Raw genomic sequence first — 23,039 nt, forward strand, 5'->3', positions numbered from 1 at the left:
ATAATAAAACGTCTTAAACAAAATCGTCTCTTTAAGTCTCTGTCAGGATTCAGAGAGGCGTTCATCCCGTAGGAGATCGTAACCTTTCTTTCTCCTACTTGTGGTGAAGCCTCGTCGACGGATGAAGGTACAAAACAACCCGGTGGAGGTGCGTTCTGCCCACATACCCACCTGTTTCACTTCCCACAGTCTGCTGCACTATGTGGACCCCCAGATGTAGCCTGCAGAATAATCCACATTTGCACGCTCGTGAAAGTGTCCATCTGGCTGCGCAGGCACTCGGTAAGCCTCAGTACCACACAGGCCCGGTGGTCACTGTTGCCGTGGCATTTAGGAGAACACATCTACTCTGTCTCTGGAAAGGCCTGAAGTCGAGGTGGTGCCGGGCTAAGAGTGACCCGGTTGGTGACAGGGAGCTAAAATAGGGAGGAACGGATCAGAACTCACAGGAAAAAAAAAATCACAAGAAGTGTGATTGAACTGCACTAGCTGTGCCTCAGGCTCCAGCTTGGCACCAGAGGCGCCACTCTACAGCTCTACGTCACAGCTGCCAATGTTTAAACAATCAAAATTAAAAGTTCCCTTTGCAGAAGAGGATATTATTTCCTGTATCTTCCACTGACTGAACACAGACAGACCTGAGAAGCATTCAATGTAAACAGTTTTTATTTGTTTCCTCTTAGAAAAACTTTTCCACATAGTGGTTCAGCACTGCCATACAGAGAAAACATTCAACCTTTTCACAAACAGAACAACTTCCTATGCAGGTAGATTAAATATTCTTTTATAAAAGCAAACAATAGGTAATAATATAACCCACATTTTGCCATACATTCATCAATGGTGTAGATGACACATTCACATTGATTTTTGACTCTGAAATATCATTTTTTTCCAATGTGGACTGATAAAAGATGCAGCTTCACTGAATCTTAAAAACAAGAATTTTGTTCATTTTATGACTTTGGGTTAGTCCAAGTCGCTCTCTGAAGTAACCCATTCACTTACAAAATGTCCCACAAAAAAAACAAAGAAAAGCAATGTTCCTGTGGATTCAAGACCTGCATCCTTTGGAAGACCACTCACTTCCTCTCTCCAGGTCTGGCGTATCCTTTAAATACCTCAGGATTCTAATCAGATGGCTTGTTAAAATTTTACTCATTTGCACAGACATGCTTTTTAATCTAATTTTTGCAAAAACTGTGTTTATTCAATCAGTTCTTTAATTAAAATAATAAAAACAAGAAAAAAACCCTCAATCTTCTTCTTTCCCAGCTTCTGTTTAGAATTGTAAAGGTTGCCAAGCGACACAATATACACCCAGGTAAGGGCGGGAAGACATTTACATCGGTGGACGAAGAACCTGGTCAGCCGGGTAGGACACGTCCTTCAAAAGTTTTAACCCCTGAAATAGGACACACCCTACAAAAAGTTAGCTTCAACTTCCAACCTTTAGGCATCGGAAAAGCCGAACTATCTCTTTAACCTCAGTTTAGTGGGGAAAAAGTAATGAATACATTGATAAGCCTTAAACGTGCTTGAACTGTGCAGCTACGTTGTTCCCATTAGATGGATAAAGACATATCCCAACGTCTAACCTGTTGCGTTACGCTAGGCTAAGCTAATACATTATTTAAGTATTTAAGTGAAGGCTAAGGAGATCCATGGAGCAGCAGCTACGCCCACCAAAAACTACACAGCAGCTGCTGACGCCGTAGCTGCTGCGTGAAGATAATCTGTAGCGAATCTGATGATAATATAACATGAGGGCGACTTGTTAGCACTTTTCTGTCTGTCTCATAATGGCTAATGTTTCCTCGGCTCGTGTCTCTCTGGGAAGCGTTTCTCTCATTTGTGGGGCAGCAGCGGGACAGACGTTGCTCTCGCCCCCGTCCTCGTCACCACTTCACGGGCTATTCAATTAGCACAAGAAGCATGGGAGATGCAGCCATAATGGAGCTGATGAGATGCACAAGGACAGGTGACACTAATCAGAGCGGCGCCCCATTGTCTCTGTGTGGGCATCATTAAGGAAAGAGAGCGATTTCAGGCTCTTTTCTCCTCTCTCCCAGCACGTACACACTTTCTCTCTCTTATCATCGGCTTGCAACTCGTGCAAATGTGCTTTCTGAACAAAGTGTGAGGATTTGACAAAGGAGAAAACAGTAAATGGGTGACGCTGTTTTCAGCAGGCGGCACCCAGAAGAGTCAGGGTTTTGTGAGATCCCTTTTGATTCAGAAGACGACGAGGCATTCGCTCTTCACCACGTCCGGGTTCTTGTCGTCCCCTCCGCCAGTTGACATTTGACCCGCCGCAGCTGATGCTTCAGATTTTTCCCAGCATTCCCCCTGTCTGCTTCTTGGCTGAACTGTGAAGGAGCTCCTCTCCGCCTGCCGGTACCGACCGCTGAGGTAACTCGACAGACACCTGGGAAAACACCACGCACAAGCCATCAACGTTTCCACAGGCCCCACTTTAACGGCCACAACTTTCAAAGTACTTTCAATCGGAAAGACAATAAAACGTGACATTTTGAAGGTCTTGCAAAATCAGAAATGTGGTGTCAATTTTTACGTCACCTATTTAGTAAAGAGACTCCACCTGTGTTTGATGTGATCTCAGTTCTTTGAGGACTTTAGAGGTTTGTCAAGAACATTAATGAACAAATAGAGTGATGAAAACCACGGAACACAGCAGACATGTCAGAGATAAAGCTTTGGAGAACTTTACAGCGATACTTTGTGATATATATTTTAAAATAGGTAACTGTTGCTGTGAGAGCATGGCAAAGCCTTCATAGAGCCACAAACTCGTATACTGCTCTTGGAAAACATTCTCATATGAAACAGACATTTTCAGGAGCCGATATCCGTCATTAAACTGCACACAGTAACTGCATTTAGTCGTGTTTTTGAGTTTACTGGCATTTATTGATGCTCTTGTGGAGCAAACCCAAAAAAAAGAGTAAAAAGTAACATTTCTGATCATATTGTCAGTTTTATTTTTTATTTTCCCATCAATAATTGATGTTTATCATGAGAACTATAAATCAAAATTCTTCTCAGGATAAGAAGTTTTTCACGATAAATGATAAACAATACGATAAATGCCCACCGGTAGCTGACAGGGCTGTCCAACTGGGACATATGCCTCCTCTAAGACCACAGGAGGGTTAAAGGTATGAATAAACAGAAAGTCAACCAAAGACACAAAAGTTTCTTGTAAAAATCTGCATTTGTAATAGAATTTTTAAAAAAATCCCATCCACACAGACACATCTTCCTCCTATTCTGCCGGTTTCCATTTCCCTCCGTTCCTCCCCAGAATGTGGTTTTACATTGTCTAAGCCCCAGCAAGGCAATGTATTTCTGTCTAATTAGCTACATTCAAAATGAGATCAAATGACTTTATTAGTGGAACAACATAATCCTAATCTTATTAATAAGAGTATTTCCTCTTATTAAGAGGGTCTTTAGAGTGTTTGGGAGACTCCTGCTGAATTCATTCTGCTTTAACTGGCACGATGTGGCCATTCAGTTGAAGTTACCAAATATTAAAGGAAACTGTGGCCATTTCCTTCTGTAAAGGAAATCAGTGCCATTGTACACAATGATCTTTTCTTCATTTGCTTTGTAGCTTGAGATTGAGATTGGTTTGGAAGTATTTCATTTGTTTAAATGAAATCAATAATTATCAATATGGACTGATATGAAACGCTTACATGCTGATGTTTTTCAGCATATAAAAAACATGCTGAAGGGTGTAGGGTAATGTTCTACCCTACACTGTTTACTTAACTTGTGGCCTAAAAACTAAAGCAGTAAAATCAGAATTAAAGCACGTAGGGTTCACTTCAAACGATCATTAAAGTTAATCAGTCGGGTCAGATCAGGTTGGATGTTTTAGGTCTGATCTGAACCGCACTGGTATTGCGCGCCAGCACCAACCAGTGAAAGCAGATGAATGTCCACTTACCACCAACAGCACTTGTTTGGAACAGTGGGAAAAAAAAAGTCAGACTGTCTGGCGTATAACACGAACCAATAAAGGGCGAGGAAAATGATTGCGCGGTCGCTTCCACAGTCACAGTATCCGCAACGGAGGAAATCCGTCTTCAGTCGTGATGAAAGAGCTCTGTGCCATTCATGCTGCTGCATACTAACTATCTCAGCAATCAGTTCATTATCATTAGGTCCATGTGACTGATGGAAGGGCTAATCGCGATAGCTTGACTCCGAGGTGGTCGAGCAGCAACACTTTGTATCGTTTCCTGCAATCAGCAGCCACTTAATATCAAGACATGCACCTTTCAGTGCTGCCTGGCACCCTGATGTAAGGCCGGCCAAATCAGGACTCATTATTTCCAACCGGACTATTTGAACTATGAGAGTTAATATGTTTTAATTTAACATTTTTAGGAGCTGAAAAGCACAGCGGATGAAGGCAGAGAGAGAGAGAGAGAGAAAAAAAACAAACTCCCCCGGTAGATTGAGAGAATGGATAACCTCAGCCCACATAGTAATTGGCTGCAGAGGCAAATCAATGGCCTGCATCAGAATTGAAGCATTCTGCTTGTTTACAACATCTATCATTTGTTCTTATCAAGCGTGATCAGAGCAATTTTCCCTCCCTTAATATAGGTTTGATGGCACAAAGAAAAGCTCAATTCTCCCAGAATTGGAAAACACATTTCTTGCGCTTTGTTGGTAACTAAACTGTCAACAGATAAGAGAGTCCACAGTATCAACTCGGTGGAGTTGGGGGGTGTACTGGGAGGGGGGGTGATTCATCTTCCAATTGCGCTGCTGTGTTTTCCTCTGGAACAGCTGGAAATGTAGTCCCGAAGAGAAGCCTTCGCTTCAGAGCGTTTCCGCTCAGAGTCGGCTCCAACTCACAAGGATGTGCAGTTGCCACTTGGAAAAGGCCCCCATTTTTATTTTATTTTTTTTTGCTCTTGCACATCTACAGAAGGGCGACCCGTCCTCAGGCAGCTCTCCAAACTGCTGGAGACAGTAGCGTGAGGTGAGAGAGCAGTGTAGGCCACTTTGTATCATGTCAGCGCTTGTGCTTAGACGCCGTCGCCACAGTGTCCCTTGTCACCAATCACATCCTTTTAAACCACCCAGGGAGCTCGACGCCACCCCACCCGCGCACACACACACACACACACACACACACACACACACACACACACACACGCGCACGCACTCCTTATCTGTCAATGCCGCTTAAATAATGTAATTAATGACTTAATTAACATTTCCATAATCTATTTTAATAAATCTAACACGGCATAATGAGAGTTTCTAACCTCCGGGCGGTGGCATATAAAAATTCACAGCGCGGCGCTGCGCGGTCAGGGCACTGTCTCAGCGCCGCACACTCTCACCATGACAGCAAAGGAAGGAGAGGGCGCATATTGTGTGACAGCCTTCCGAAAGGCGGTTCCAGGCTGACAAATGTCATGTGACTCTGTGAATGTGTCCACTGGGCGACCTGCGGCGGGAAGAGGAGGGCGAACCGAAGGACTGGTTTGGAGGCATGAGGGCAGCCACGGCAAAAAAAAAAAAAAAAGTTGCCGATGACCAGAAACTGAAGGAATGAGACGTTTTACTCTGAAAACACAGAGTTCTTTTTCTTTTTTTAAATGTAGGTTAAACAGTAAACAGGAGTGTTTAATGTAAAGTGGTCACAGGAGTCTATTTTTAAGATGAAATGAAGAAAACTTATCCACATACAGAAATCAAATGTAACGTTAGCATAGCATGTTTACTTTTTAATTCAAATAAACAGCTAAAATCATATGAAGTTATGTAACTTTAATAAAAAATATATTTTTTTAAATATTTGTTCAAACTGTCACTATGTTGTGGCTGTATAATATCAGACAGATAATCTGTGAAAAAAGATCCAGGTCCTCGCAGAGCTAACTAGAAACAACCAATCAGAACCAGGAGGCGGGTCTTAGCGCTGTCAGTCACCCTCGCATTGGCCTGATCATTCCGGTTCTGATCTGGATCTTTCTGATAGCATAGCTTCCGGACGAAGCTATGTTAATTAGCATCGCAACCGATTACCACAGATAAACTGTTTTCCTGTACAGAGAGTACACAAGATTGATTGACAGCGCTAAGCCCCTCCTCCTGGCTCTGATTGGTTGTTTGTGTTGGGAAGCATTTCTTCAGATGGCAGTAGCTGAGGGAAGAGCTGGAGGAGATAGATCTTTTCACCAATCATCTATCATAACAAATCATCACCATGGTGATAATTTTAGGGAATGTGTAAATAAAAGTTACATACAGAAGCTTTAAAAACAAGTTAAATACTGATAGAATGTGATGTGTAACTACAGTAGGTCAGACCTTCCTGTGGGATTCTGGGATATCTGCAGCGTTCTTCCACAAAGTGTGTCATGCTGTGAAATTAATGAAGATATTTTCTTTATAGGCTCTTTAATTCTGTGTTGATTGTTTTTCAAATTTGAATGAGTTGACCCTTAAAGGCCACCGTAAACTTGACAGAAACTGATAATGCAGATCTGTACAAATTAATTTATCCACTTAAACAAAATCACAACAAATGTACTTGAGCATTAATCATGTTAAAGATGATTTTTACCATAAAAACTCCCTATAAATGTGGTTTTTATAAAGTTTCCTATGTTTTGTGGAAAATCTGTAAGAGACACAACCCTGTCAAAGCTTCTAGCCGGATGACGACCACCTGAAATATCCACATGCTGTAAAAAGGAAATAAATAAAACAGAATGTTGTGAAAAAAAAAGAACGGTGTGTTACCTTTGTCCTCAAAACTCTCCCTGTTCCAGTAAAAAACTCAACTTTTACTCAGTTTGAGGTCAGAATAAAAGTGGGAATTTGGAAGTTTCTTCCTGTCCCTGATCTTAAACTCCAATATGGCTGCCTCTTGTCTCATAACTACAGTAATAAGTGGTTTAATTTGTGCTTCTTATTGTTTGAAACACATTCAGGTTGGATCTGGTATTAAAATAGAATATATGATTCTTTTTTTTTTTTTTACATTTAATTAAATGTTTTACCATAAGGTCAAAACATGTCATTATACAAGAAACCAGAAGTTAGTTAAACGTTGCATAAAACTTAAAATATAAAACAAAAAGAAGAAGAAGAATTACTTTATTCATCCCAGCAGGGAAATTATTTCGCAGTTACAGCAAGAAAGTGCACTAACTGCACACAGTTGTGTTATTAAAGGAAATAGTTCCCATTTACTCATTTATAACTCATTTATATGTATAAATTGAGAAAAATACATAAAGCACTTGTTTTAAAGCACAGTTTTGGTCGAGAATAAACCTGTTGATAGAAGCAACTTTAGTTCTTTAAGAGCTATAAACAAAGAATTTAAAAACTTTTTGTTTCAGTCATAATTTATAAGAGCAGGAGTGACATCTGTCCTTCTTTACATCAGTCGCTGTAAAGCAGGACTCTGATTTTATTTTTCAGACAAAGGCTGTATCTATGGAGCTGAAGTTTTAAACTACCAAGCAATTAGCATCTTAAATCAACTATAGCATTACATAGTTAGCTCTACTAGTGTAGCAATCTCCATGTGTAGACCTATATGTTTTCTTTGAGATTTCCAAAACCCTGCCAACATTTCCAAATCTCATGTTTCATGAAACTCAGGGATTGAAAACTCAAAAGGTTTGTAACCGGAGCAACTTCCGGTTCTAAAGCCAAAAGTGGTGTCGTCCAATCAGGTTTCCCTCTGACATCTAATGCTGTGTTTTCTTAATTTGTAGTTGTGCTTAATGTTGTGTTTTGAATATGTTGTTTAGGCCTGTCACAACAAGCAGTAAATCAACTAATTGCACAATAAATTAAAATGAGCTCAATAATTATCATTTTTCTCTTTCTGATAAAAAAAATCCAGTTTTTTTATCATCCAAAAACTGGATGATAAAAGTTCTCAGTCTGGTGTTCTGGTCTCCACCAGCCCTTCCTTTGAAGGGCAATTTTACTTACAATTCACAGTTCATTTTATTATTGTTTCTGTTTTGTTTATGTATTTTGGATATTTAAAATGTCTTCTAGTTCCAATTGTTCATTAGGATTTAAAGTTTATTGATCGTTGAGAATTTGTTCTTGCATCATTATGCCACTGAGACTTGAAAATGTTCTCCAAACAATAATATTTATCACAGTAACGTCTGGGACAATTTATTGCCCAGCAAGTATTGCTATGGTGACAGGCCTATTGCTGTTGTGTTCTTCACTTTGTCGTTGCGTTTGGTGATTTGTGGATGCGGTTTGAACTCGAGGGCCACCGTCTGAACATGAGCAACAGCGAGGCATTGTGGAGGGTTTGCTTGTTGATCCCGCTCTCGTCCTCCTTTAGGAGGAGTGACGGGTGGGGGTGAAGGGGTCGAGGGAGGAGGGGACGCTCCTTACAAGGCCTCCCAACCCCGAGGCTGACGTGTGATTGAGATACACACTGACAGGGGGCAGCAGGAGGCTGGCACATCCCAGGCAGAACGAGCACCACGCGGGGGCCACGGGGTCTTTAAAGACCACCAATCCTAATGAGGGTGTCCTATTATTCTGGTAATAACACAACAAAGCATCAGTCAGCGGAGAAACCTGCGCGGAGCACTTTATACGGAAGAGTTTCCCCCCACTGTCCCCCCCAACAACCCTGAGGCTCTGTTCTTTTCCTCACAAGAAACTCAATGCTTTTTTGTTTTTGTTTTGGGGTGTTTTTTTTTTTTTTGTCACGGATTCTTACAAAAAAAAAAGGTGTTTGCTTTTCAACTGCGGCACATCCTCGCCGCGCTCCGGGAGCGGCTAGAATACCTGCGGAGGAGAAGTGCCAAGAATGTGGCCTGTTGGAGGCGGCTGAACACGCTGTAAACAAACCCGTTTCCTGTCATAAAATTACAGCTCATTAGTAGCGTGGACAAGGCCTTCAACAACATAATGATGCAGAAGCTCTCCACCGCTGCCACCGCATTTATTAATTACCAGCTGACTTGCCGCATTCCTCGCAAAGGCAGTTAATAGGCAGAGAGGGAGAAGTTATGGGCCTTGTTGAGTTAATTACAAACAGCCTCTCTTCCTCCAATTTGTGACAAAACACCGAAGGAAGGACGCACGCACGCAGAAGACAAGTTTTAGTTCCTCTACTGGCACAAGAGGCGGTTGCAGTTTATCCGAAGGTCCTCTCTGCTGTTGCAAAAAAAAACCCACAAAAAAAAACATTAACTGGGGATTTCTTTTCACAAAGAGCGCCGCTTATCTAAATCTCGGCTATCGCTTGTCGCGGGGAAAGGTGGAGAGGTCACAACGATTGATAGATTGATTTTCAAAAACAAGTATAATGAATTGAAGTTCTAAGTATCCCCACTGAGTAACTGAGAGTACGGCAATTACTGATTACATAAAACGTTTTTTTTTTTTCCCCTCTCTCTCTCTTTTAATCTGATTACGGCGCCCACCATATGTTGCTTTTCTAATCAGAGAGTAGATATCTAATGTAATATTTACGAGGCGGATGTTAATAAAAACAGACTGTTCATTTACTAATGGTGTACAGTACAGCAGGCATCAATCCAATTAGCGATATCATAATAAGGGAAATGCTAAAAATAAAGCGGAGGGGCGATGCTGTGGCTAGTGGTCAGAACTAACATGTTTTTGCAGTACTTTGGATGAGGAAGACATCGTGTAAACATAAACAAGCATGTTATTAATAAGTGTTCTTTACATAAAGTGTAATTAAGGAAAATTAATTCCTAATAATTGATTAGAAGTGTAACAGGATGAGATCGCTCTACATTAAAACATTGTATTTCTTGCCAAAGCAAAGTCTTTCTCGCATGGCACGATTTATTTGTGTGACTTTTTGTCTTTTAAAGTAATTGTGAGCTTGCATCAGTTTGAAGGCATGCGCATTGTTTTCTGACTTTTATTTTGAAGTACGAAAGGAAGCAGCTTTTCGGTTGCGCTGAAGTTGCAAACCCATTCAAGGACTCCTCCAACATCTTACACCATCTTCACTCAAATGCTTTGGGTAATCAGTAAAATAAAATGTTCTAGATAAGATTGAAAACTGTCTGTGACGTCCGGAAGACATTTATGTCGGCAGACATGAAGAAAAGCGTCTGACTCTGTTTTGAGTTACATGTACGCCTGTGGGTGACGCAGTGAGAAAAGTGAGAAACACCAAGATTCAAACTCTGGACCTTGTTGCTACCAGATACCTCATCCCTTCATTTCAGCTCCCAAAATAAGTTAAAGCAGCTTATAGTAGGGTTTGTTAAGGGATAAGGTTTTAAATTAGCCGTAAGGACAAACAACACAGGATTTGACGTCTTAATCGATAACAAAGAAAAGTTCCTGCTGGACTAAATAGTATTGGTGAAAGAAATAACACTTTCGGTTTTTAGATGCTTTTCTAAACACATCTAAAAGCTTTTCTTTGTCTGTCGGAGACTTGACTTAATTTTATGAGCAACTTTAGCTGCTAATAAAGTTAAAGTCGGTAACTGTTAAGCCCGAGTCTGGACTGATCAAAATCTAAAGTACTTCAAACCAGAAAAAGATCATTCTGGACTCAGCAGCCAAGTTTTAAATCAGAGCTTAAGGTTTATAAAACGAAGCAACAAAAAAATGCCATTCTTCATTTTCTCAAGGCGATTGCTCATCTCGCAAGTTGAATGTGTAATTACACCCATATACGTACAATTAGGGATATAATAGTTTTGCTGTTTTCATTATATTTTACTTTAATTTGTTGTGACTTTTTATTGCCTGTTTCATTTAGTTTTAATTAGATTTTAGAATGGGCTTTTTGGTTTTTATTAGTTAAATATTGTTTCGTTTTTCCATGCTTCGGTTCATATTTAGGTGCAGAATTCAAAAAGGTCAAATTATTATTATTAACTGTCTAGTTTTTTAAATTACAGCCGTAATTTGCCAGCAGCTGACTTAAACTGCTTGCGTTGGGGCAAAAGAAACAAAAATCAATTTCCCATCAGTTTGAAAAGCTAATAAATAAATTCATAAATATGATAACAAAGGGCATCATATCGATAACTTCAGTATGTTTTAGTTGGTTGTATAAACACGATATAGTTCCAGTTAGCTACTGCTTTCCCCCGTTAATTACCGTATTTATTTCAGGTAATGAAAAGGTTTTCTCAGTTTCAGTCTTGGTTATTGGGTTAGCTTTGGTTAGCTGTAGTAGCCTTGGCTACTGTATGATAAAATACTCACATGACGAGCAGCAGCTCCGTCAGGAAGCCGAATAGGGCCGCTGCCACTTTAAAGGTGATGGGAGGTGAAGGGTCATGGAAGGCCGTCATCAGGCAGTGGACCACGAAAGGCGCCAGTCCCATCAGAAGCAGCACGGTGATCAGGACCAGCCACGTCCTCCACTGGGAGCTGAGCGATCGCCACGGAGACGTCCTCTGCAGCTGGTACTGGAGAAGAGAGCAAGAGGGATCATCGCATCATCTCACATGTCTCATTTCACTAATCACTGCAAACTTTGTGAACTAAAGGAAGAATAACAAAAGAGGTTTTAAAAAAAAATGTTGTTAAGTTAGGGAGCCAATTAAATGGGGCTCAAAAATGTAGCTTCAAATTATTTAAAAAATTTTGTTTGGTGTTAACTTTGTTATCATTAACAAAATGTTTTCCAGTTGCTTTATCAGCTCCACCATACAGTCCTTACTCTTTAACCTCAGAGTAGAATGTAGAAGTTCATCTTGCAGCAGGAGAAATAATCTTATATACAACCAGAACCACAACAGAATGGTGTAGATTCTGTAATAAATGACTAAATATATTCATGTGTTAGAATCTAACTGAGAGGTTTTTACAGGACTCTGTCCAGTCTGACAAAGCTTGGGTTATTTTGTAAAGAACACAGAGCAATGACTTCAGTGCCTAGCAAAGCAAGCAAAATGTATTTAGCTCTGGGTCAAAGTATGCCACACTTTTCAGTTTTTGGTTTGTTTTTTTTTATATTGAAAACCATGTGTTATTTTCATTCTAATTCGCAATGATGTTCCTCACTTCATTGGTCTATCACAAAAATATCAACTCAAGATTTGTGCTTTTTAATGTGAAAAAAATATAAAAGCTACAGCGATGTGCATACTTTAGCAACATTAGTTCACATTAGCCTTCTGCAGCTAACAGATTTAAGGATATAATAATAATCAGTTTCATTTATAATGCTCTTTATATTTCAAACTGAGATCTCAAAGGCCACATCCACACAATGATGATGGCTAGCTACCGTATTCCAGCCTATAAACATGCTAACATTTTTTGGTAGTTAGCTGTTAGCAGAAGCTATATACATGGAAATATTTGTAGTTTATGTCCATAAATCTACTGTCACTTAAAGTCAACTCTAATAAGATGTAAACAGCTATTGATAAATCTTGAAACACATTAGAAATAGTGATTTATTTTTCTTTTATTTTTAGCCGTCTCATTTAGCATACAGTTACAAAACTGAGAAACTGCAGGCAGAGATTTTTTATTAAACTACTAAACGTATCGCCTACCTACTTACAGAGTGCTTTACACAAATAGCTCCAGACCACTGGCCGTCTATATTTTTAAAAAACTTCAAACATCCGGTGCGCTGCAGCTTCAAACAGTAAACATGCTGTGAGTTACAGAGCTAAAGTGGAATATAAAGTTCCTATAAGACGACCTCCTGTTCAATGTAGCATGACCCCCGTTGGAATAAATTTAAACTAACACAACTTTCCTTTAGGTTTAGAATTGTTATATATAACACACACACAAAAAAAGAATTAAAAACACATACTCATGCATAAAAAACACTAAGAGATGCATGCAGTCATTAAGCCCGCCTGCAAACACCGCCTTAAGTCCTGGGCAAATATGGCTTTGCTCTGGAGACAAACCAAACCACTTAAACAATGTTTGATTAGCGTCTGGAATTCATCTGCAAATGCACACTCGCCTCAACCTCTTTCATGGCGGCTATTCATTAATTAGATTCTTTGTGCAACTGAGCTATCCTCAATGTTTAAGGTTACATCAGGCCCCACTAAGTGGCTGGCTGATAACAGAATGCATCCATCTTCATTACTCAGGCCGCTGTGTCTGGGCTTGCTCCTCCAGCAGTGCTCTGTGTCAGTGGGCTCTAAAGAACTCAAACATTTCGTCGCACACGGATCCTGAACTTTTTGCCTCCTTGGATTTTAGTCACTCTGACTAAATTAGCGGATTGTAGTTTTTAATTCTTTTGATTCAGACTGATAAACAGAGGCGTTGTGTGCAGGTTGTTAGAAAAGGTGTCGTCCTTCTAAATCAGTGTTTCTCCAACTTTTTCCAAGCGAGGACCATTTGACCCGTCTAACAAACACTCACGGACCACCTCACTCGAAACTGCCGCTGCAACAACACAACATCTTAGTATGCAACCTGAAATTAAAATTTGAGTCTCTTAATGAACTTGTTGTTAATGAGAAGGGTGGTGCTGTTTTGTAAATCGGGAACAAGTCTACTGAAAGAGTGGAATCCAACAGTTTCCTGTCAGCCCGACGTAAAGAATGATTTTATGTTAGGTGTTACAGATAATCAGTCAGCAGGGGGCGCAGTGCTGCTCGCCGTCTCATTGCTGTCATATCACCGCGCAGTACAGCCCCCCAGGGCTAACTGGGGGGGAAAAAAGTTAATTTACTAGGTGACAAAAACTGATTCGTTATATCCTGTGATCATCCATCTATATTGTTAAACCAGTAACACTCCCACTGCGAGCCAGTTCCTTGTTCTTTGGGTTGGCATTAGGGGAATTAGAGCACTAAACGGAAAATCTTCTTAATAGACCAACAGCAAAAAGTCATGAAACCAATGATATGACTACAATTCAAACTTTATGTGACATTATGTTGCTTTGATTGGTCGATCTTTTATAGGAGAACTACCACTCTTATAAAAGCCCAACTGAAATTATGAGCAGGATAACTTATTCCTGTAAATAAATGCATAAAATGTAACCCCGACTCATTACCATCACCATCAGTGTGTGCAGCATTACTATAAAAATTAAATGCCTAAAAGGTTTTAAAAAGTCGTAAAGCACAAATAATTGTATGGCGTTCCAAGAAAGAGTATATAAGGAGGTGGAGGGAGGTCGGGGGGGTCATTATGTATGTTCCAGACACTTAGAGTCATTTTATACCACAATGAAGTAACTGTTACCATCAGTCGTTGTGAAAATGCTGCATATATATAAAAAGCAACTTGAAAGATATTGGACTTTGCAGAACATCCACATGTGAGGCCTTGAAACTGATGTGAAATTGTCTTAAAATGAAGTCCTTGGCTTTTCTAAAAACCCTCTAGTCTCATTTACTGGATCCGACGTGAAATGCCATCTGACTTTCAGACATATTTGAGATTTTAGATAGACTGCAGCAGGTAACATTTTCAACAGAAAATTCACAAACCAGATGAAGGCCAGCTGCAGAGGGGCCGATAACTGAGTGGATTTTCATGTTTGTTTGAATCAAAAATTCATGTATGTGAATTTCTCTGAACATGAATTAAGTGCTGTGGTGTTTTTCAGTATGTTTACAGTAAAATACTATTTGCCTTTATGCATATATTGAAAGAAGGGGGAGGGGGAAGGAAATGTCTCCATCAGGTAGACAAGGTTTTAATCTGGGCCTCCAATTGAGACTATTTTTACTGTTTTTATTGTTTTTACTGGGTTCATGTCAACGTTGGATTGCTTTGTAACAGACTAACCTTCACATTTTTAGCAATTCAAACTTTAGAAACTTGCCTTAGTTTCACCTTAAATATAACTTCAGGTTGTCTGACTTTTAGGTTTCAAACTGAGCCTCCAATCATATATATATATATATATATATATATATATATATATATATATATATATATATATATATATAGTATATATATATTTAAATTAACAAGACTCAAGCCATTGCATATTGTCTTGGATTGAAGTTGTTCAAAATTCAAACATTTGAATTGGGCTGCCAACCAACACCCTTTAAGAAAGACTAACTCTGGTTCTGAGTGTTGCAGGTCATGTGGTTGATTGTAGTATTGTAGAAATATTTTAAATTTATATTGAAGTTGAAATTTAAAAAGTGTTTCCTTACACTAAAGTTATCTAAACCAGCATTTTCTGTCCTGTGACAGACGGTTAAGTAGACTTACTTTCTCTCGTAAAGCAGGCCAGCTTTTGTAAACTCACTGCTCGGTTATCAAGTTTTGTTGGTTTGTCTTTGCCATCAGAGGACTGTCTTCTTCTTTGCCCTATATTTTCCTCAGCTGAAGAAAACCAGAACAAGCCAGAACAAATGTTCTTCCTTGTTGTGCAGGTAGCGCACATTCATTAGCTGTCGACTGGGTTTCACAGCATCTGGTTGTCACAGAGATCATCCCTGGACGCAGCTTGGACTAAACAGGTAACACGGTCGTGTTTCCACCCCCACTAATAAGTGTTGCAGATAAGGTTTTTCTCCTGAATCGCTGTTGCCTCCCAGATATCTCAGAGGAATCTTTAATAATGTTCAATGTTGCATTTGTTTAAATGATGGGTCAAAAATTCTGGCTGTGACTTTTTGGGTGTAGTACTGTCTCGCCTTTGGTTTCACAGTGTGACAGCTGCTGTTTATTAATGATCTCCTTTCGTGTGTGTGCGCGTGTGTGTGTGTGTCTACTTCTAGATGAAGAGGGACTTATGTGGAAATATGCAGAAATTGTATTTGTGTTGACCAACCAGTTATTAATATTGATTGTACATAGTGACCCCACTTTTAGAATATGTGGATTTAAACAAACCCAATACGGATTCTTCGCTCCTCTATTGATTGATTGGTTTAGTCTTTAAAGGTCAAAGTCACAAAACATCAGTGTGTAAATAAACAGTGTCGACTTTTAAAGTTATCCAAGGTTTTCCAATTATCGTTTGAATCTATGACAACCATAGCTCATATGACTGCTATCAATATACAGATGACAGGTTTTAGCAGGAAGGTCGAGAACTCAAAAATTTCACATTGCAGTGAAAAAACCTAAAATGACTATTTTGTTTCCTCTGACATCCTGACTGATGCCTTGATTCTGTGGAAAAATGCAGTTCTTCAAATTTCTGGAAACAATTTCCTTTTTCCATTCAGTGTAATATAAAACGATTAAAAAGCAATAGGCTACATCCTTACTTGTGCGGCTCTAATTTACTCTGTTTTGGCCTTGGTGTCACTGAAAGAGGCTCTGTTGTGTGATACAGCACCACATCTTTTCAGGAATGTCTTAAAAGGCTAAATTGCTTCCTAGAAAACACATTTTAAACACAAAACACAATATAAAGGTTCAGTCCAGGTAGAACATTCACTTCACTTAAATGCTTTCTTTTTCTTCCAAAGTTATCAGTAACTTTGCAGTATTTTTCTTTTTGCAAATAATTTAAAGGGGGGATATTATATAAAATCGACTTTTTCTTTTTAAGCTTCACATCATATTATAATGTACATTAAAAACAGAGTGTTGCTTTGGCTCATGAATGTTTGAATCTCCACTGGCAGCCATTCAGGCGTGCCTTACCGCCGGCTCATACGAAGCACCGCCTATTTCCACAAAGCTCCGCCTCCCCAGCTCAGTTCCTGCTCCACTCAGCTCCACCAGACTAGCGGCAGCAGCAGTTGGCAAACACCTGGTGGAACCGACCGACTCTTGAGCCAATAATAGAAATCAACTCTCAGTCCAACGTTCCTAGAACAGCTGTAAACGGCCGAATGGAGAAGTACTGTTGTGATGACTCGCTGAAGGGGGAGTATTGGAAAAAGTAGGAGGTTCTTAAAGAGACAGGCCAATCTCCAGGTGTCAGATGATGCAAATATACATTTCTTTAAATATTGCAGCATTTTCACCACAACTGTAGGCAACATCGTTTCTTGATTCTACAATAATATGCCACAGCTATTATTGTCTGGAAAACACATAATATGGCCATTGGTGAAAGGAGTTAAACTCTTTACCACTTCAGTTGGTTTAAACCTTTTGTTATCCACTCGGTGAAAATCTTTAAAACGTTATATAAAAATACAACTTTTTTACCCCAACTGTATGATATTAAATCAGATTCAGCTTTTCTTGAAATCTTTTCCTTTATGTCCTTGGAAGTTAGTTTCGACTTGTTTCAAGTGAACTAAGATATTTGCACTAGAAAGTAGAACAAAATTACTTGATAATATTTAGTGTTTTTTCAGTGAGGACAAAGGAGGATGTACGTAAGTTTGGGGCGGGGAGAGGGACTGGTGCACTTCACAAAATAGTTGGCATAATGAGGAAAGAACATGGAAATATTGAAGATACGCCTCAAGACCTTAGCCACAAAGCAAAGGTTTGGGCACAAATTGGTCTTTCAAATACACAAATACCCTTGTAACTCTGCAACATTAGTTATAGTGACATAAGAGCGACAATGTCAATGCTGGCTTCACAACTTTGAAATAAAACCTCTTCTTTTGAATGATACATTTTTGTTTGCTAACCTTCTAGAGTTAGAGAAAATTAGCAAACATGAGAATCTGAGTTCATAATGACCAAGCAGTTGTCTCTGTGTTGCCCTGCAACAGATTGGCGACCTGTCCAGGGTGACCCCACCTGTCGCCCGGAACGTCAGCTGGAGATAGACACCAGCAGCCCTCCTGACCCCACTAAGGACAAGGGCGTTAGAAAATGGATGGATGGATGTCCATGCAGTCTGCTGTAAGGAAGGTCAAAGCTGTAGTGGCTACATATGAAGATTTTAAGCAGAAAATGTTTACAATCCATGTTGAGGATAGGGATGAGCCAGAAAAATACCGTGGACAAGTAGCTAAGTGAAGGACAGAGAACATCCACCCAGTCTGTTGTGGTATGGACAAGAGCTAAAGGCACGTCAACCGGTAAATAAAGGTGCTTTTCAGGAAAAAAATCCAACAAAAAACAGAAAGCCATCCATAAAAAAACACAATATTCCTTGAAGTTCCACATAAAATCATAGAAACATGGAGACATAATCACATAAAAAGTTAAAACGAAAATTGAACAAAAGACGAAAATCCCTGCAGTAAGAACATGATGGAGACCAATCATTTGAGCAAATTGTACAGAACGAGTGCTTTAAACTTTTACACGTGTACCACAATTATGTGCAGAACTAAAGTGGGGAACTCTATGTTCTGCCTCGCAACCTTTAAAAGTTACACATAAAACAAAACCAGAACGACACGCATGACGAGGATGGATAAATCAGAACATGAGGACTCTGTGCTATCATTAAAGTGTGGGAACATTACTGTTTCTCACTGGAATACAGTGATGTTTGATGTTTTTAAAAAAAGGCATCATCCAAATTTAAACCTGCAGCTCTGGAACATCTAACCAAATAAGACCAGGGCGAAGCCTCGATAAATGTCGTAGGAGTCTTTAAGGCAACAAATCTGACCATACTGGATTACTGAAAACACCTGTTTTCAACACTTGCTAAAGCTATGCTACATGCTGCACAGTTTCCACTCATTAGCATTTTAGGCAGCAGACTGAAGCAGTTATAAAAGAATCCATAGAGTCCAGTTGTATTTGACCTATCCAAAGTGTCAGTATATTCTAAGCAGAATGCTGAAACAACACCTGTCAAGTAAATGTCATTTATTTTATACTTTTACTCTTCTGTTTTTACTTTGTAAGAAATTGTTCCGCCTCACTGTTTACTCTTAAAATTAAATGTAAGCAAAATAACAATATTCTACCCAGCAAAAAAAGGAAGCCCATTCTAGAACTTTTACCAAGAAAAGCAGGAACACTATCAGTTTCTTTTAATTAAAAAAAAGACCTCATTCATATCCTTAAGTGTAACCATGGGTTACTCCATCAGCAGAGATAACAACAGACCCGTCTCTTTTGCCTCAGCTTTAGCAAACCCTGGCTCAGCACTGTAGGAAATGGTGACACATCTGCTAATGTGCTTGTTCTTTTGCTAACTTTTCAAAATGTTTACCGAATCTAGCTTCCACTACATTAATTTACCAGATAAATTCTAAAGCAATAATTTACTTGGCTGTTTCACCCTTCAGTTGAATAAAGTTTGACTGCTGTGTTGAATTTTTTGGTTTATCGACTGTTAAGAAATCTTCAGTCAGTCGTTTATATTAATGCTCTTACTTTGAAGTGGGTGAAAACTGTTTACGCAGCTGTTCCATTTCCTCTCCTCCATTTCTCTCCCCTCCCCTTCTCAAGGGTTGGACGTTTGCCCTTGACATATTGTGTCAAGGGCATAATAAGTGTTACCTTGATATCACACATGTAAGTCTACCACACTATACCCAAGAAAGCATTTCTTGTTACGGTACTTCTAACTACTTACAAAGATCCACACAGTGCCTGCAGTAGTGGAGATCTGGAATGCTTTTTTTCTATTCTGTTTTGGTACTTAGTAACCTTTAACTGGCTCTTATGGGCATATCGACAGTCTCTTGTTAGATCTCCTGGTTTCAGGTGCAACATAAATTAACTGTGTAATGTGGAAATGCCAGGCCGCTCCTGAGACTCTTCTGTCTGTCTCCCGTGTACATGCCGTTTGTTTGCTAACATCAGGGATGAAGTTCCACTTGGACAAGACCAAACTCGAAAGTCTATTAACTTATTGAGATTAAATGCCTGATGCCTTTCCTTCCCATTTGCTCCCCTCACCCCGCGTGGCCACCCCTCCTGACCGGCAGCACAGCTCCAAAGCAGAAAGGTGATTGATGAGACCCATCAGGCTGATCGGAATCTCTCCTCTCATTAGACTCCTTATGCATCTAAGCAGTTTCAACACACACGGGGAGTTGAAAGTAGGGGGTGAGGAGCAAAAGGTTCATCCGTTATTTGACTTTTCAGATGATAAGTACCCTTACTAAAATTTTACCCCACGTGTTAATGGAAGTTCACTTGAAGTTTTTTGGGGTGGAAAACAAGTAACAAGGCGTAGGATTTTTGCTTCCTGTGTGTCATGGCTGGTGAACGCTCTTTGTTTCTAAGCGGTTCCATGACGGTTGCGGTGGATGCTCTCATTGACGATCCTCTTGATGAGGGAAGGTACGTTGGAAAGACACAAAGGAAAGAAGACTTAGGAAGTTTATATATACGCGCACCGCTAACAGATGTGCTCAATCACATTAATGCAAGTGCTGCACATTATAATGAACTAATTGCCCAGGGAGGCTGGATTCACTACAGTTTCCTGGTGATTGCATCGCTGCAAATAAAGTGAGGTTCCAGCGCGTTCAGATAAATAACCTAATTTTATCTGACAATAACTAAGATAAATAGTCTGAACTGGAGCCCTTTATTGAGCGTGTGCTGCAGCTGTTTCATGTTTACTATACAGGCCTTTCCCCTTTAGGGTTTTATTTTTTTCAGGCAACAAGTTTGATGAATCTACTAGAGATGATGTTGGAGCAGCATTCAAACATTACAAAAAGAAAAACAGTGTGTAAATATCTAACTATTCACTGAACTACACAAAGTGTAGTAGGATTATATTAGCATATTTCATTAGTTACCATCTTCTAGGGATATGATGAGGCATCGTGGCATAAAGTTAAGAAGTTTAAGCTCGACAAGTTGTTGCTGTTCACGTGTGAGAATCTTATTTTGAAGGAAAAGGGGAGTATTTCCTGTTTTACTGTGCTGTGTTGACGGAGCGTGCTCACAAAGCACCTCCATGGGTGCTGAAAAAGCAACCCAACTGAAAAAGCACTGGAGGCTTAGTCTTTATTCCAATATATCATGATTTCTGATGATTTTGATGACAACATTTGAAAAATGTCATGTTTTCATCATGTGAAGCACCTTGAAATGCCTCATTGCTGAAATGTGTTACACAAATTCTCTTAATGGTCAGAGGAGCTCCATCTGATACGCACTGACCTTTGTTATGAGAAATTCAACAAAATTATTTATCCATGTGGATTGTGTATGGAATATTGAACTTTCATCTGTATGACTAGGTATGAAAAACAGACTGATAAAGCTGTCTCTACTGCCTCAAATCTTTTCCCAGCCTTGAATGGATCGCGGTTCAGTAACGTACACCATCCGGCCATTATAGAACAGAAGCATTTTACACCCTTAATCCCAATATGCACACAAACACAATATGAAACACAGTACCATCAGAAGTGACATGCATACTTTACAGACATACGAGGACTTTTTTTCAGACAATGTGCTGAGATCGCTGTTAAAAAAAAGAAACGGGATTCAGGATTTTCATGTCAGCTGAAGCTCAGTTTGTGATCCGAGTCTGGACGTGAGATGAGCTTAACCGCAGACGAGACGCTTCCAGTCCTGCTTATTAAAAAATATATATATGTACAGTACAGACCAAACGTTTGGACACACTTTCTCATTGAATTCAATGGGGTCTGCTCTGTCCCTTCTCATAGACACTTCACTGTTGCGTCTCCTGTCCAGCCTGTTGTCCAGCTGAACACCGAAGTGTTTATATTCCTCAACCACCTCCACTTCTTCTCCCATGATGGAAACAGGGTTTGATCTGATCCTGTTCATTCTGATATCAACAATCATCTTCTTAGTTGGAAGAACATTTGAACTTGTGCATAATAATAATAACAACAATAAAAATTTGAAGTAGCAATAATAATAACGAATAACATTAGTATTGATATACTAGTAATAATACAAATGTTTTAATATTAGTATATTAATACAAATATTTAAAATTATTGTTATTACTACTACAAATTTTATTGTTATTAATAATATTAATAGTAAATTAATGCTAATATTAGTATTAATATACTATCATATATATATATATATATATATATATATATATACTGTATATATATATATACTGCTTCATTTTGTTATGTCTTGACCCACATATAAAGTGTTTTAACTGTGCTGACCTGTATGTTTCAAAAACAATTTTTCAATTACAAATGTGAGCAAATCCTTGTCGGTATGCGGCTACTGTCTAAAAAAAAAATCCCAATTTCGCAATTGTGGTGTTTCCATTAAATAAAAAAATCATTTAAAATCAAATGTGAATAAGCTTGTTCACATAATAAGTCAGTAAGACTCATGGTGATGACAAATGTAAACACTTCTGAGATATATTCATAGTTCAGTCATGGCTCATCATATATCAACCATTGGAGGTGACGTCGGCGTCTTATTCAGGCGATGGAGCGACAAGCCCCGCCTACTTGAGAACGGCTACGTATGCGGCGTTCTGGACAAATTGTAGTCGGCGATTGTACAGGAAAGCTACAGATTGAACATTTTCGAATGACAAACTCAACTTTCGATGATGCACATTGTCCAAGTGCCTCCAAATAAGCAACTTGCTGCTGTGAAAAAACCACCTCAACATTTTTGTTATCAAAAAACTTCCGTTTTTTAATTGCTGTGTATCCACTGAGCAAAATTCTTAGTATTATTTTTTTTCCCCAATTTTGTACAACTTCATGGTCAATAGAAACACAGTGGACCCCACACCATTTTCAGGAGCGTATCTGAAATAAACTAAATACAAATGCAATGGTACTTGACAAGCTATTGGCTGTTGTTTACAAAGCAGCCAATGAAAGGCTGCCATTTATTTTCCTTGGTGCTAATCGGCTTTACAATCAAGAGCAGAGATGAAGAAGAAGACCATGTTAGCTTCTGAGGTAGCGCCAAGGTGGTTTCCACTTTGAGTGTTTATGCATGGTAAGGCAGGTTTGGTGTTTGACCTATTAAAAAAGGCAGATATAAGCATATTTAGAAGGGGTCTCATGTATTTGTGGATTTTAGCTGTTCACAGGCAGCGGCTAACCGCCATAGTAGCGGGGATCCACTCTATACCTGCAGGCGTTAGTGCTACCTGTCATAGATCTGGATTAGGCGAAATATCGAAATCAGAGTTAAATCCGGCTGTTTGATCAATCTGTGAAGTGCACCGGTGCCGCATGGGAATATTGGCAGGGGTCCTGTTGAAC

At 39.4% G+C, this 23,039-nt stretch overlaps 1 protein-coding gene across 1 annotated transcript in view; it reads right to left on the reverse strand.

Moving 5' to 3' along the window:
- Nucleotides 1–648: 648 nt before the first annotated feature.
- The window catches only part of LOC114151415 (uncharacterized), a 97,731-nt gene continuing 75,340 nt past the window's right edge, over nucleotides 649–23,039 (reverse strand). The window contains exons 4-5 of the mRNA XM_028028609.1: nucleotides 11,257–11,462; nucleotides 649–2,428 (exon numbers count right to left, since the gene is read on the reverse strand). Coding sequence (XP_027884410.1) covers nucleotides 2,236–2,428; nucleotides 11,257–11,462 — 399 coding nt within the window. The 3' untranslated portion in view covers nucleotides 649–2,235. The remainder of the gene's footprint in view (nucleotides 2,429–11,256; nucleotides 11,463–23,039) is intronic.

This window comes from Xiphophorus couchianus, chromosome 9 (assembly GCF_001444195.1).
Source record: "Xiphophorus couchianus chromosome 9, X_couchianus-1.0, whole genome shotgun sequence".
Classification (NCBI taxonomy): Eukaryota; Metazoa; Chordata; class Actinopteri; order Cyprinodontiformes; family Poeciliidae; genus Xiphophorus; species Xiphophorus couchianus.